This window comes from Neltuma alba, unplaced genomic scaffold, assembly GCF_004799145.2.
Source record: "Neltuma alba isolate B1F8T4 unplaced genomic scaffold, ASM479914v2 tig00007991_pilon, whole genome shotgun sequence".
Lineage (NCBI taxonomy): Eukaryota > Viridiplantae > Streptophyta > Magnoliopsida > Fabales > Fabaceae > Neltuma > Neltuma alba.
The window spans coordinates 70460-83541 of record NW_021634921.1 but is presented as its reverse complement, the minus strand read 5'-3'; the positions used below and the strand labels follow the sequence as shown (position 1 = coordinate 83541).

The following is a 13082-nucleotide window of genomic DNA, read 5'->3' as shown; positions in this document are numbered from 1 at the left end:
TTTTGCATTTAATTCCTTTGAGTGGGGCCTAATTGCAATTCTCCATTATTTTTATACACTTCTTCCCATCAATATTCCACACCACTCTTTATTATTTCTACACTTGTCATCATCTCCAGAGGTTGTCAAGGTTGCTGAAGTGGTCGCACTATATTTGCAGTTCTTCCTATAATTTCTTATTATTGACATAATTATATGATACTAATAAACAGTGACTTCATTTTACTATCTTAATATTAATAATCAATTTGTGGATATTAAAAAAATTAGTTAAATTTTTTATTTATAATAAATATATGTTAATTTTCTTATAATATCTTTTCTAATAATGTGTATTGTAACTATTCATTAATTAGAATTTTCTTACTATGTGGAATCTACCGAGATATTTTAGAAGAAAATTACATATTTGTGAAAAAATAGATTAAAATTTTATATTTATGAGCAAATTAAAAACTCTATCTAGCTTTTATTTAAGAGGACAGGTAGCAATATTTATTTGTAAATTTCACATCAATTTAATTTTTCTAGTAAATTTGAATATATCTCTTTAAATTTAATAAGGGAGAATTCCATTTGAATCCAACTGAAATATTAAAATATAAAATTAGGTCTATAATTTGAACAAATCCTTAGTCAGGCCAAAATGTCTAATTAGGAATTTATAAATGTTAAAAATCTAGAATACCCCTATATGATTATAATATGAGTTGTTACTTTTATATTTGTCTTCCTCACAAATTTGTTTCCTAAACTTTTTTTTTGGGATTTTCCTGAAATTTGAAAAAAAAAAATCTTTAATAGATGACAAGTAGTTACAACATAGTCCGTAATTCAAATTGATAATTACTCCAGCACCCTCATAATGTAACAGTATAGGTCATTGATAGATTTTAATTTTGGATGTGTTCAATTTCTGCTAAGTTTTAATATTGATTCATCGTCCATATATTTAATAATATATACCCACACATACAAATTTTTTATTTAACAGGTATATATATTTTTTAATAGAACACGCATACATTTTAAGAGTGAAAAACTTATTCAGACAACGAACTTTTAATAGATTTTAGATTGTGACAATATTATAATTTATTATTGTCATATTTTAAGAAAAGAATTTATAAGGAAGAAAAATGTAAAAATAACAGCTCATATTTTAATTATAGAGGGACATTTTGATCCTTTAATAATATTCATAAATTTCTAGTTAAACCTCTTAACCTAATTAAGAATTTATTCAAAGTAAAAGCCTGATTTTAAATTTCAGTATGAGATTGTCCCATTTAATAATGCAATGTTCAAAAGTTAGGTATAAATAAATGCGTTTTCAAAATTCTTATTACTTCATTTTTTTGGGAAAAAAATGAACGCTAACGCGCAGGTCAGAATTCTAGCTTCCATGAAAATGTCAGTCAAGAGACATGTGATGATATTGGCTCACCTTATTAATACAACAACTGTTAATTTCAGCGGATTAAAAAAAATTAAAAAAATTATTTAATTATAATAAATATGTCCTGACTTTTCTAAAATAATCTTATGTGATATTTAATTATATATCAGTTTACAAGTTAATTAAACTAATTTGAAAGATAAATTGAACTATTATATTTCACACTACATCTAATTCCCAACCAGCTCCTATATGAATGATAAGAGAGGGTAATATATTCATAATCCATAACATTTTGGCCACCATTGTGAGAGAACAGAACAGCATCCCAATATTATTGTTCTTGTCAAAACTTGAATGAAATGTTGGCCAAAAGAAAATATTGATAAGAAACTCTCGTCCTAAAATAATAAAAAAATTGTTCAATAATAGAGTAATAACAAGAATATTAGAGATAATCATATACAAGAATATAAGAGATAATTATATATCTTATTATTTCTTTTTACATAGAAAATGATTTTTTCTAATAGCAAGACCAAACAAGGCTTTAACTCTATTGCAATCATAAATAAAAATAGGTAAGAATAAATAATCAACGTTTGTGTCCATTTCTTAAGAAGTACTACCTCCGGTCCTTAATATAAGACCCTATTTAACTTTTATTTTGATTCTAAATATAAGACCCCAATCCACTTTGCTCTCATATATATATATTTTCCAAAGTAACTCTTCTAACAATAATAGTCCTAGTCAATACACTTGATTAGTAAGGATATTTTAGGAAAGATAACACCAATTTAGGACAAATAACTAACTCAACTTAATCTTATCAAATTAGTCAACTGGCTCTTATAATTAGGGTCGGAGGTAGTAATTAAAAAGTATGTATATATCAGATGCAAAGTCCAAGTAAAGCCTTGCTTGTATGTGATGTGACCGTATCCATATCCCTTGAAATAATTTATGGCCACCTGTATATCCCAAGGTATACAACTCAGTCATTGCGCCACAATCAACCAAAAAAAAGAAAGAAAAAGGAATTGGTGCATTTCAAATGGCGTAACCTTACTTGTAACCTTAGACCGTTAGTGCATGCGTCTCTAATTCAAGGGATAAAAGCCATATTTGTTTTGTTCTTCCACACTATGAGAAGGAATGGAATGTTAATAACTCTCTGTTGATGCTAATAACTGGATAACCATTGATCTTTTTATATACTTACCATTATAATGACCTCATCAAACTCGAGTGGTTTTATTTTCATCATTAAAATGCAGCTAATAAGACAGCTTCTACCTGCAGTTTTATTATTTCTCCTTGCTTATTGTTCTTTTATGGTCCAAAGGAGAACAGAACAGAAAGGACAATTCATTCGCAAGTCTGGTAGAATGTCCAACTTCCAGGAACACAAAAGAATCTCAAAATTTAGGAAACATAACATTTTAAGATGAGGAAATTGTACAAGCATATATAAACAGTAAAAGATTTGGAAAACCTGACCTGAGTTTTTACTGGCATGTTGCTAACTTCAACTATATTAATAAGAATTATTGACTCCTTTGCTGTCCATTTCTTATTCACGCCAGGTGCTTTGGCTCTGTAATCTTCTGGGATTTATCACAGGTCGGGTTAGTCATCTGGCACGGTTCAAAGAGCATTAGGAAGATAAAAAATCTGAAGAAATTTGCCGCCATGACCTATTAGCAAAATCATAGGTATTAAAAGAGACTACAACAGAGGGATATCTTGTGCGAGAGATTATAGAACAGAGATGATAGAATGCTCAATGTCTTCAACACTATAACAATCTGATAGTGAAACAGTGTTGGACAAACAGCAAAGTGACTAATGTTCCATGACATCTGTCTTATGAAGGCTTGAGATATCAAGGTCTCCGCAGAGAAATTAATGCAACCATACATGGTCTCTTGTTCAAAGGATATCTCAGATTACGTTAAAGATGCCATTTTCGAATTTGCTAGTTAAAAATGAAACCAATGGGAGAAGAATAGAAAAGAGAACTGAAGAATATGTTCAATTGTTCTCATTAGGCAAGATTATGATAAAACTTATTCGTAAGAAATTTTCACCAACTGTAATGCAGATCAAATATTATCCAAGCTGAATTATGGCACGAGATCTCTTGTTACTTAACCTGTCTGACTGAAAATCCTGCTATGAATTTTCTTGATGCTAACCTCAGCATGAATTTAAATTAGGCATGATGAACCAAGAAAAACTCAGTTATGAGCTGAAAGGGCCACGCCCACTTCAAACTTTATCAGTTATGAGCTCAATGTCATTCTCAATGTGATCTTTGGTGAAATCACAAGCAATGATGACACAATATGCAGCCCTAATTTCCCCAAAATGAAACCTATTCTTCAATGCTCCTTGTATTGTCCATAATGCAAAATATACTCATCCCTCACTTTCTAGAAAGAGGATTACGGAGGCGAAATATTATTGTTCTGTCTTCCACAATGTGAAATTGTTTCTATTTTAACATAATCAAGGCTTCATTCAAAGAACCAGAAGGTGATTACATCTAAACAAGTGAATTCGCAAGAACTGAGAAATGACTGTCTACTTCTCTATTACTTCAAATATGCTTCGGGTTTGAGCTTTGTAGTCTGTAGTCTGCACGTGTCAAGTCAAAGGAGTTGGTAAGTGCAACATACTTTATTTGTTAGCTTCAGATATGCATCCCCAACGCATCATTGCCTCTTTCTTCAAAATTTTCAGGTCCATTTTTTGACTCTGAAGCCATGACATGTATTTGAAAGAAAATCCATCAAAATACAGTCGAGCTATTCATTGTCTTCAGATCATTTGATCAGTGCAAAACATAGCGCAAGAAACAGAATCCACCAGCATCGCTTGTTCTTATACGGGGGTTTTTCTCCCTGAATTCGTTCCTTTTCATCTGAAAGGCTAAAACTGGGGGCCTCAGCAGAATTTCTTATTCAACAATCTGCCCAACTATAACCTGGATTCTTTTGAACATGCTTATCTCTCATCAAATTTCTTACTTGAGCTGATCCTTCCCAATCGTCAGAAGTTGCAAGTATATTAGATAATTGAATGAAAGCACTCGAATTTCCAGGATCAAGCTCAATAATTTGTTCAGCAGCCTTCTTGCCAAGAGTCTTGTTTCCGTGGGCTACACAGCCTCTCAATATTGATGACCACATGCTTGCATCAGCCTCAAAAGGCATCTCTTCCATAAGATCCATTGCTTCCCTAAAGGAACCAGCACGGGCTAAAAGATCCACCATGCAAGAGTAATGCTCAATCCCTGGATCAATATTATAGTCACATTTCATGCTACTGAACCAATTTCTTCCTTCTTCAACTAGACCACTTTGATCACAGGCTGAGAGAACCGCAATAAAAGTGATACCAGAAGGTCTAACACCAGCAAGCCTCATTTCACTGAAGAGGGCTAGTGCTTCAAATCCATATCCATTTGTAGCATATCCCATCAACATTGTATTCCAAGAGACTTCATCAGTTTTGATCATTCCATCAAAAATTTTATGGCCTATCTCAGCAAACCCACATTTACAGTAAAAATCAACAAGGGAAGTAGAAATGATTTGGTCAGATTCAAGCCCAATAGTAATAGCTTTACCAAATATTTGCTCACCGAGTTTAAGGGATGAAGTACTTGCACAAGAGCTGATTACACTGGCAATGCTAAACTTGTCCAATTTTAAGTCCAGCTTAACCATTTGACAAAAGATATCTAATGCTTCATGTGGACAAGCATTCTGAGAGAGGCCCACTACCATTGAGTTCCATGTTATCATAGTTTTATTCGACATTGTCTTGAAAATCCCTTTAGCATCATCAATTCTTCCACAAGTGGAATATACAGTGATCATCGTATTAAGTAAAACTGTGTCATGAGCTTTGAGCTCACTGAACAATTTGCAAGCTTCATAAAGACTTTGACATTTTGCATATGCATCAAGCAAAGCACTAGCAACAATAATGTCCTCGGATACGCCAGCTTTAGTAGCATGGGCATGCATCTGTATGACAAGCTCAATAATGAGCAAGCTACTGCAAGCACTCAAAATGTTTGCAATAGTAGAGGGGTCTTCCTCAACCCCACTTCTACGCATTCTGTTGAAGAGAGCCAATGCTTCCAATTCCTCACAATTGGATATATATCCGGAAATAATTGAATTCCACAAGACATGACATGGATTAACTTTTCTTTCAAAAATTCTTCTAGCCTCATTCATTCTACCAGAATGTGCATACCCTGATATCATAGCTGATAGAGAGAAATCATCAGTCTCTCCCACAACATCCATAATATGATCTGCAGTAACAAAATCACCACATTTTCCATATAAATTAATCAACGAACTACACAAGACCGAGTCAAGTTCAATATCATCAATGAAAATGCGAGCATGGATTTGTTTGCCACAGCTTAAAGCCAACAAATCTGTGCAAGCCCTAATTACAGTTGCCAAAATGAATGTATCCCGATGCCTTGCTTCTGATGGGTCTGAATTCAAATTCTTGAAGAGCATTAAAGCTTTTCCAGGTTGCCCGTTTCGGACATAACCATGAATCATTGAATTCCACACTAGCTCGTTTTTCCTGGGCATAGCATTGAACAATGGATGGGCCATTTCTAGTTCACCAGCCTTCGCAAATCCTGAAACAACCACATTCCAGGAGTAATTGCTCTTTTGGGGCATGATATCAAATAACTCCAGGGACTTGTACTTGTGACCTAGCTTCATATAACCTTCAATCATTGTGCTCCAGGAGAAACAATTTCTCTGAGGCATCTCCATAAACAACTGCCGTGCATCTACCATGCTACCACACCTGGAGTACAACTGAAGAAGGCGGTTTCCGATTGTAAGTGCAGAATTCAGAATACCCCTTTTGAGAAAAGCCAGGTGGAGTTGCTTCACTTGAGAAATTGAGTGATGAGTGTTGTAAATCGCACAGGTAAGAGCATGCAGATCAGGATTCATTTTCTGATTGTTCAGTCCGATAAAAGATGACACTGGCCATAGTCAATGGATTTCTATTTCATAGTACATAGAGCAAGTACTGCATACAAAAGCAAGATGAACAAATACAGCACAAAGCAAGCTAGAGAGTTCGCAACGTTGCTTCACATGCATGGTTCAGCCTTCCAATCACCACTTGATTTCTTTTAGCCTACATTTGTTTTGACCAATGTTATAGGGAAAAAAGTTTGGTTGCATTAAATAAACGACTTTAGGATGCGACAATAATAGGAAGGCAAAAAGATTCAAAGAGGAAAAAATGTGGTTCCCAGGTATATTAATTTGCCCTTAGCTCTCTCTATGCGTAAAGCAGAAAAAGAAGCCGTGCAAGGAGGATTAGTCCATTCATTTCAAACATAAGGGAGGGAAGGAGTGGGGAGGTGAGGTTATGAGCTTTCTTTGGTTGGAGGGAATGGGAGTTATTTTAGGCCTTGTTTGTTTCTGTTTGCAATGTTTTTGTTCTCAAAACAGTTTTATAAAACAAGTTTTGGAAACAAAAAAAGTAAAAAATCTGTTTCGGTAAATGTTCTAAAAAAAAGCCACATTTGAAAAAAAAAAAACCATACATGTTTGAAACAATTGTTTTTAAAATCAACTTAGAGGGAAAAAAGGGGGAAAATTCTGATTCACTTATTTTATATAATTGATAGTGGCATGAGTTTTTTTATAATTACTTAATTACTTAATATCTTAATTCAATAAAAAATAAAGTAAAATGATCAATATATAACATAAAAATGATTACAAAAATAACATGTATTATAATGGGGAAAAAGAAGCTCGAAAAAGGAACTGAGAAAGTATGTCATACAAACTCAAACAAAAATAACATGTATTATAATGGAAAAAAGAAGCTCGAAAAAAGAACTGAGAAAGTATGCCATACAAACTTAAACAAAAATATCGTATTATAATGGGAAAAAAGAAGCTCGAAAAAGGAACCGAGAAAGAATGTCATACAAACTCAATAATGGAGCTTGACTATGCAAAGTCATTTAGAAGGCTTTATGTACAATTGCACATACGAAACCCATATTTTCACAATCCACTTCATTTTTAGAGCAACAAACATCATATAGACATCACAATTAAGGACTATACATACCACTTTAAAGCTGCCCAAATTTTATTTGAGAAAACCACAAGTAAGCATAATTTCTTCCTCATATAGAACCAAATTTTGCATCATTCCATGGCTGGCAACCAATTACAGTCACTTCCCTGATATGATGAAGATTGAGGTTGAAGTAGTGGAAGCTGCTAAGGCTAAATATAATGAGAAATTTGTATGGGGTTTGAGATAGGACTAGGGGGCATTGGATGTGACTAAACTGGCTTTGATGAGGCCAGATGGGCATCCGGGTCCTTATTATCTTTTTCCATTTGCTGATGGGGTTAAAGAGAGAGTTCAGACTTCAAAATGATTGTGTTCCCGAGTTCTTGTTGTTTGTCAGTCCAAGAGCCACCAATATACTAGACCAGTTAATAAGGCATGAAATTAGACTGTATGTAGAATTGAAGATGGGAAATATGCATCTACCATAAACCAGAGTCCTTCATGTCGGTTGATTATTTGAATTGCGCACAGATCATCACATACCGAGAGAAGATACATTAAAGTCAGAAGATATATATATACCCCAGGAAGAAACCACTTGATAAATATATGATATATCATTGGAAGAAAAGGGACTTCTAGAATTGAAAGAATGAGGCCAAAGAAGCTTTTGCATAGTCTCTGAGGGTTATAATTGATATGTTGGGGGAGCTTTTAAGAAGAAACAAAGCACAGCGAAGAAATCATACCCGTGCAAGCCACAATGAGGCCTGAGCTGGTCTCTGTTCCTCCCAATAATGTCTCAGCCACAGTTTTTATTTTATTTTTAGGCTTAATCTCATTCTCATTGATGGAATCTTCTAAGTCTAACCCCTCCTTCACTTTTGATTGAACCAGGAAGATCAAGGATTAGCAACTTAAAAGTGGTAGATAAAACAAGTCATCACAGTTCACAAGAATACAGGGCCAATGACATGGACAAAATTTTAAGATTAACAGCTGAATAAGTTTGGAATTTCTTAGAACTCAAAAAGCTCCATGAGATTAATGAACAGAGAACATGCTTCAACGAGTTCAAAAGCTGCAGGTAACGTCAAAGGTTATTATCCCTCTCGCACGTGAATGAAGACCAAAGGCAAATAGTATATATCAAGAAACCAGTAATAAACTGAAGAGTAGCTTAAATATTAGGCGAAAAAAGGTCTAGATATCATATAAACAAAAATAACAATTAACAAATAATAGGAAAATGCAAAGCCTAAAAGAAATTTTCTATTCCCATGAATTAAATCCAATCTGCACAAAAACAAAGAATAACTTATTGGCTATCAGTCTCACTGCATGATTAGATTAGACCACCGTAAAGCAGGGTATGCGTATACTGAATATTTATACTCCCTTTGCTCCATAATATAAGAAATTGGTTAGAAGAAAATTCTGGTACAAAATATAAGAGGTTAACAAGGCAATTAGTGATAGTTTTCCACTTTTGATCCTTGTTACAAAGAGAGGAGAGAGTTTTAAATGCTGAAGAGATGAGAGAGAATTTTCCAGTCACATTCTTTAATGGGTAACTTTCATCAATTTGAAACAAATTTAATGAATTAACTAACATTCCTTGGTTTGTGAGAAAACTTAAACTAACTTCTCATATTATGGACCGAAGGGAGTACCCAAAATAATGAGTAGAAGCTGGTAATTTTGCAATACCTAAATCACCAAAGAACAGGGCAACATATGCTATGGTTTTACCATGATAAACTGAAAAGAACAGAGATTCAATCACATCAAGGAGCAAGAACTCAGAAACCTGAATGAAGGACCGAATAGGACAACGAGAACGAGCGACTCTACAGAAGAGATGACGGCAACGGTCAAAAACGACGGAGCAGGAGGCGGCGGAGGCGGCGGCAACTACTGGAAGGCAGAGGCTGGAGGACCAAGCAGGCGACGGGAGGAGGAGATGCGTGAACACGAGCATTGGGGAGACAGAAGAGAGTGAAACGAGCGTTTTGGTCCGAAGGGTAAGAATGGAATATTTGAAAACAAAAGCAGAAAAAAACCCTGAAAATTATTAAATCCTAAATCAGATTTGTTTTCCCAACAGTGTTTTTTCCATACATACCGTCCCAAGAATTGAACCCAAGACATGATGTTTAAAGGACATGATGTTTAAGGGACCCAAGTCCCTTCCACTTGGACCAACACTTGTTGGTGATTTTGACGATACTTAGATTTGAAAATAACAGCACATTGTTATATAAGCTTCTCATTGGATTATGCAATTTTCGAGTTTTTTTTTTGTTATTTTTCTTTAAAAAAATACCATAGATAATTTAGTCGGCTAATAGAAGTTAGAATAGGAAGGCAGCCGTATATTTTGGGTGTTGCTTAAGTCGTATTATTAACTAAGAGTTTGTTTAGATTGATGGTAAAAAAAAAAACTTAATTTTAAGCTGATTTCTAAATAAGTTAGATTAAATAAAAGTTAGATTAAGTAATACAATTTATGTTGGGATTGATTTTTATGAAAGTTAGTTTGTAGAATAGAAAAGTTATTTAGATTATGATTGGATAAGTAAGTTTAGTTTGTAAAATAACCAAAATAAATATGATTTTTATTAAATAATAAAAATAATTACAAATATGAATTTACAAAATATAATAATTTTAAATTATTATAATAAGGAGGAGCTATATTTAATGACTAAAATATATTTAAATTAGAAATCGTAATAATGTGAAATTTTTTTAACCAAATAATATTATATAATTAGATATACTTTGCACAATTTATGTAAACATAAAATTAAAAAATAATATTAAAAATTAAAAATGTTACTACCTCCGGTCCTAATTATAAGACCCAGTTGACTTATTTGAGGAGATTAAGGAAGTAAGTTAAGTTAGTAATTTGTAATAAATAAGTGTTGTCATTTCTAAAATATCCTTGCTAATTAAGTATATTGGCTAGAACTATCATTATTAGAAGGATTATCTTGGAAAAAAATGTATAAATATGAGAGATAAAATGGATTGGGGTCTTATAATTAGGACCAAACAAAAAGTCAAACGGGGTCTTATAATAAGGACCGGAGGTAGTATAAAAATATGTTAGAAATTATTTTCACTTAATAAAACATTAAAAATAAATAACAAAAAACTGGTTAAGAACACAAGAAATATGCATAGAGAAGCATAAAACTAACATAAACATAACAGTAAAAATATCTTTTGATTTTTTTTTTTAAAAAAACTACTTTTACATGAATTATAAGTAAGTCACAGCTTTTGACTTGTAAATAAGATTAGTCAAAAGCTAATCTAAACATGGGAAAAATTGACAACCGTGCTTATGGGTTGAAAATCTATCCTCTCAAAATTTTCTTTCTTTTTTCCTCTCGAAATCCCTTTTCTACCCTTAGATTAAAAAAAAAGTTTAGATGTAATATCTTATAAAATATTATTAAAATATAAAGAAATAAGTTTAAATTTAAAAAAATTATTCTGGATCAGTTTACACTTGTAATATAAAAAAATAACTTATAAATATTTATAAAATATTATATCTAAGTCATTCATTTTTTTTTCTAAGGGTGGAGAAAGGATTTTAAGAGAAAAATTGAGAAAGAGGGTATACTGGAAAGATCCTTATCCCATAAATCAATCATAATCATGTTTATAATGCTTAGTTCTAATTGAATCAAATTACTTTATTTGATTTAAATAATAAAGTATTACCTCTTATTCTAAATATAAGAGTTAGTTAGAAATATAATTTAGTTCTAAATATAAAATTTTGATATATTATCTCTTATATTTATTCATTTTCCCCCACAGTAGCCCCCATACTGATTGCACATATTAAAAGATTTTTATTTTAACATATATGATTAATAAAAATATTTTAAAGAATACAACACTCACGTTGAAGCCCAATTACAATGACAAGCCCAATCAACCCATCCTAGTGTTACGATTCCATATTCTTTTCTTCCTTTATATGTGTCTTTATTGTACTGTTTAACTTAATCTATATATTGCGTATACAGTGTACACGACATATCAATGAATAGAATATACATTTTCACCGTCCTGTCACTATTTTGGTTCATTATGGCATCAAAGTCGTAACATCCTTCCCAAAATGTTAGGTTTATCATCTCCATCCTCCACCTCCATGGTCACTCCTCCCAATACTGCTTCATCTTCTTCTGTATCTCTTGCTTCACCACCTTCCAACCTACCCCACTACATTACAGTCAAACTAACCCAAAATAACTAATCTGGAGAGCTCAACTTCTTCCTTATCTTTATGGTCAACAACTTTTGGGATATATTGATGGCTCTATACCTCCTCCACCTCAAAAGCTCTCTTTTGGTCTCCCCAACAGAGATTACCTTACGTGGTTCTAGCAAGATCAGTTGGTTCTCTCAATACTTCTTGCATCTCTCACTGAAAAAATTATCCCTCAATTTATTCATCACAAAGCCTCACGTACTTTGTGGATAGCACTGGAGACCTCCTTTTCTCAACAAACTCAAGACCGACTAGTCTATCTCCATCAACAAATCACCAAACTCAAGAAAGATGGTGAGAGTATCACTGACTATTATCGCAGAGCAACCATGTTAGTAGGCTCCTTGGCAGTAGCAGGAAAACCCGTTGTAGATTATGATTTTGTCACTTATCTCTTAGCTGGATTGGGTTCAGAGTTTGACACTATGGTCACTGTTCTCTCCACACAGAGAAGTTTCCTTTCTGTTGAAGCTATTTTAAGCCATTTACTTGTCTTTGAAGAGCATCTTTCTCAACAAAACTCCACTTCTCTTCGTACTGTGGTCACTGCAAATGCTGTTCATAGAGGTTCAGCGTCCTCTTCTAGAGGTGGTCAAGGTGGACGCTTCACCAGCTATGGATGTGGTTTTCCAAACCCAGGTCGCGGTATCCTAGGTCTCGACCAAAATCAACCTTTTCGTGGATTCTTTCGTGGATTCTTTAAAGGAAGAGGGAGGTATTCACCTTCCTATTTTCGACCTGACTTTGATGAATTGGCTTGCCAGATGCGTGATAGATTTGGTCATACTGCCTTAACTTGTTTTGATTGTCAAAATCATGCACTACAAGCACCTCTACCTCCTTCTCTTGCTGTCCATTACTCTGAACTATCTTCTGCAGATGACTCTCTTTGGTATCCTGACACTATTGCTACTCATCACATGACTAATGACTTCTCTAAACTAGATCTCAATAGTGAGCCATACTATGGAAATGATTCAGTTCTAGTCAGTAATGGTTCTCCGATGTCCATTCAACACCAAGGATCTGAAACAATCAACACAGCTTTTGGCAATTATCTTCTCACTAATCTTCTTGATGTTCCTCCTATTATAAAAAATTTGCTATCAGTTTATCAATTTTGTGATGATAATAATGTCTTTTTTGAATTTCATTCTGGTTATTTTTCTGTGAAGGACAAACAAACAAGGGAAATTTTGCATCAAGGTCCTAGTCTCAACAGAATGTATCCTAGTCATTTTTCCAACTCCCCTCAGGCACATTATGGTGCTCGTACTT

General features: G+C 33.5%; 1 protein-coding gene across 12 annotated transcripts; it reads right to left on the bottom strand.

Moving 5' to 3' along the window:
• Window positions 1-2277: 2277 nt before the first annotated feature.
• Window positions 2278-12538, bottom strand: LOC114753561 (putative pentatricopeptide repeat-containing protein At1g77010, mitochondrial). 12 transcript variants are annotated; one of them, XR_003741014.1, is made up of 7 exons: window positions 9315-9456; window positions 7553-8385; window positions 4084-6598; window positions 2903-3099; window positions 2625-2698; window positions 2467-2545; window positions 2278-2373 (listed from the first exon to the last, which is right to left on the bottom strand). XR_003741014.1 is itself a non-coding variant. In XM_028942244.1 (3 exons), exon 3 carries the CDS (start codon window positions 6406-6408, stop codon window positions 4369-4371), a length of 2040 nt encoding a protein of 679 aa, XP_028798077.1. In that variant the 5' UTR covers window positions 6409-6598; window positions 7553-8385; window positions 9315-9456; the 3' UTR covers window positions 3879-4368. The 12 variants fall into 12 exon arrangements, 1 of the variants encoding a protein (XP_028798077.1); XR_003741017.1 differs by having other exon boundaries at window positions 2278-2545; window positions 7553-8001; window positions 8254-8385; XR_003741013.1 differs by having other exon boundaries at window positions 2278-2545.
• Between the last annotated feature and the right edge of the window lie 544 nt (window positions 12539-13082).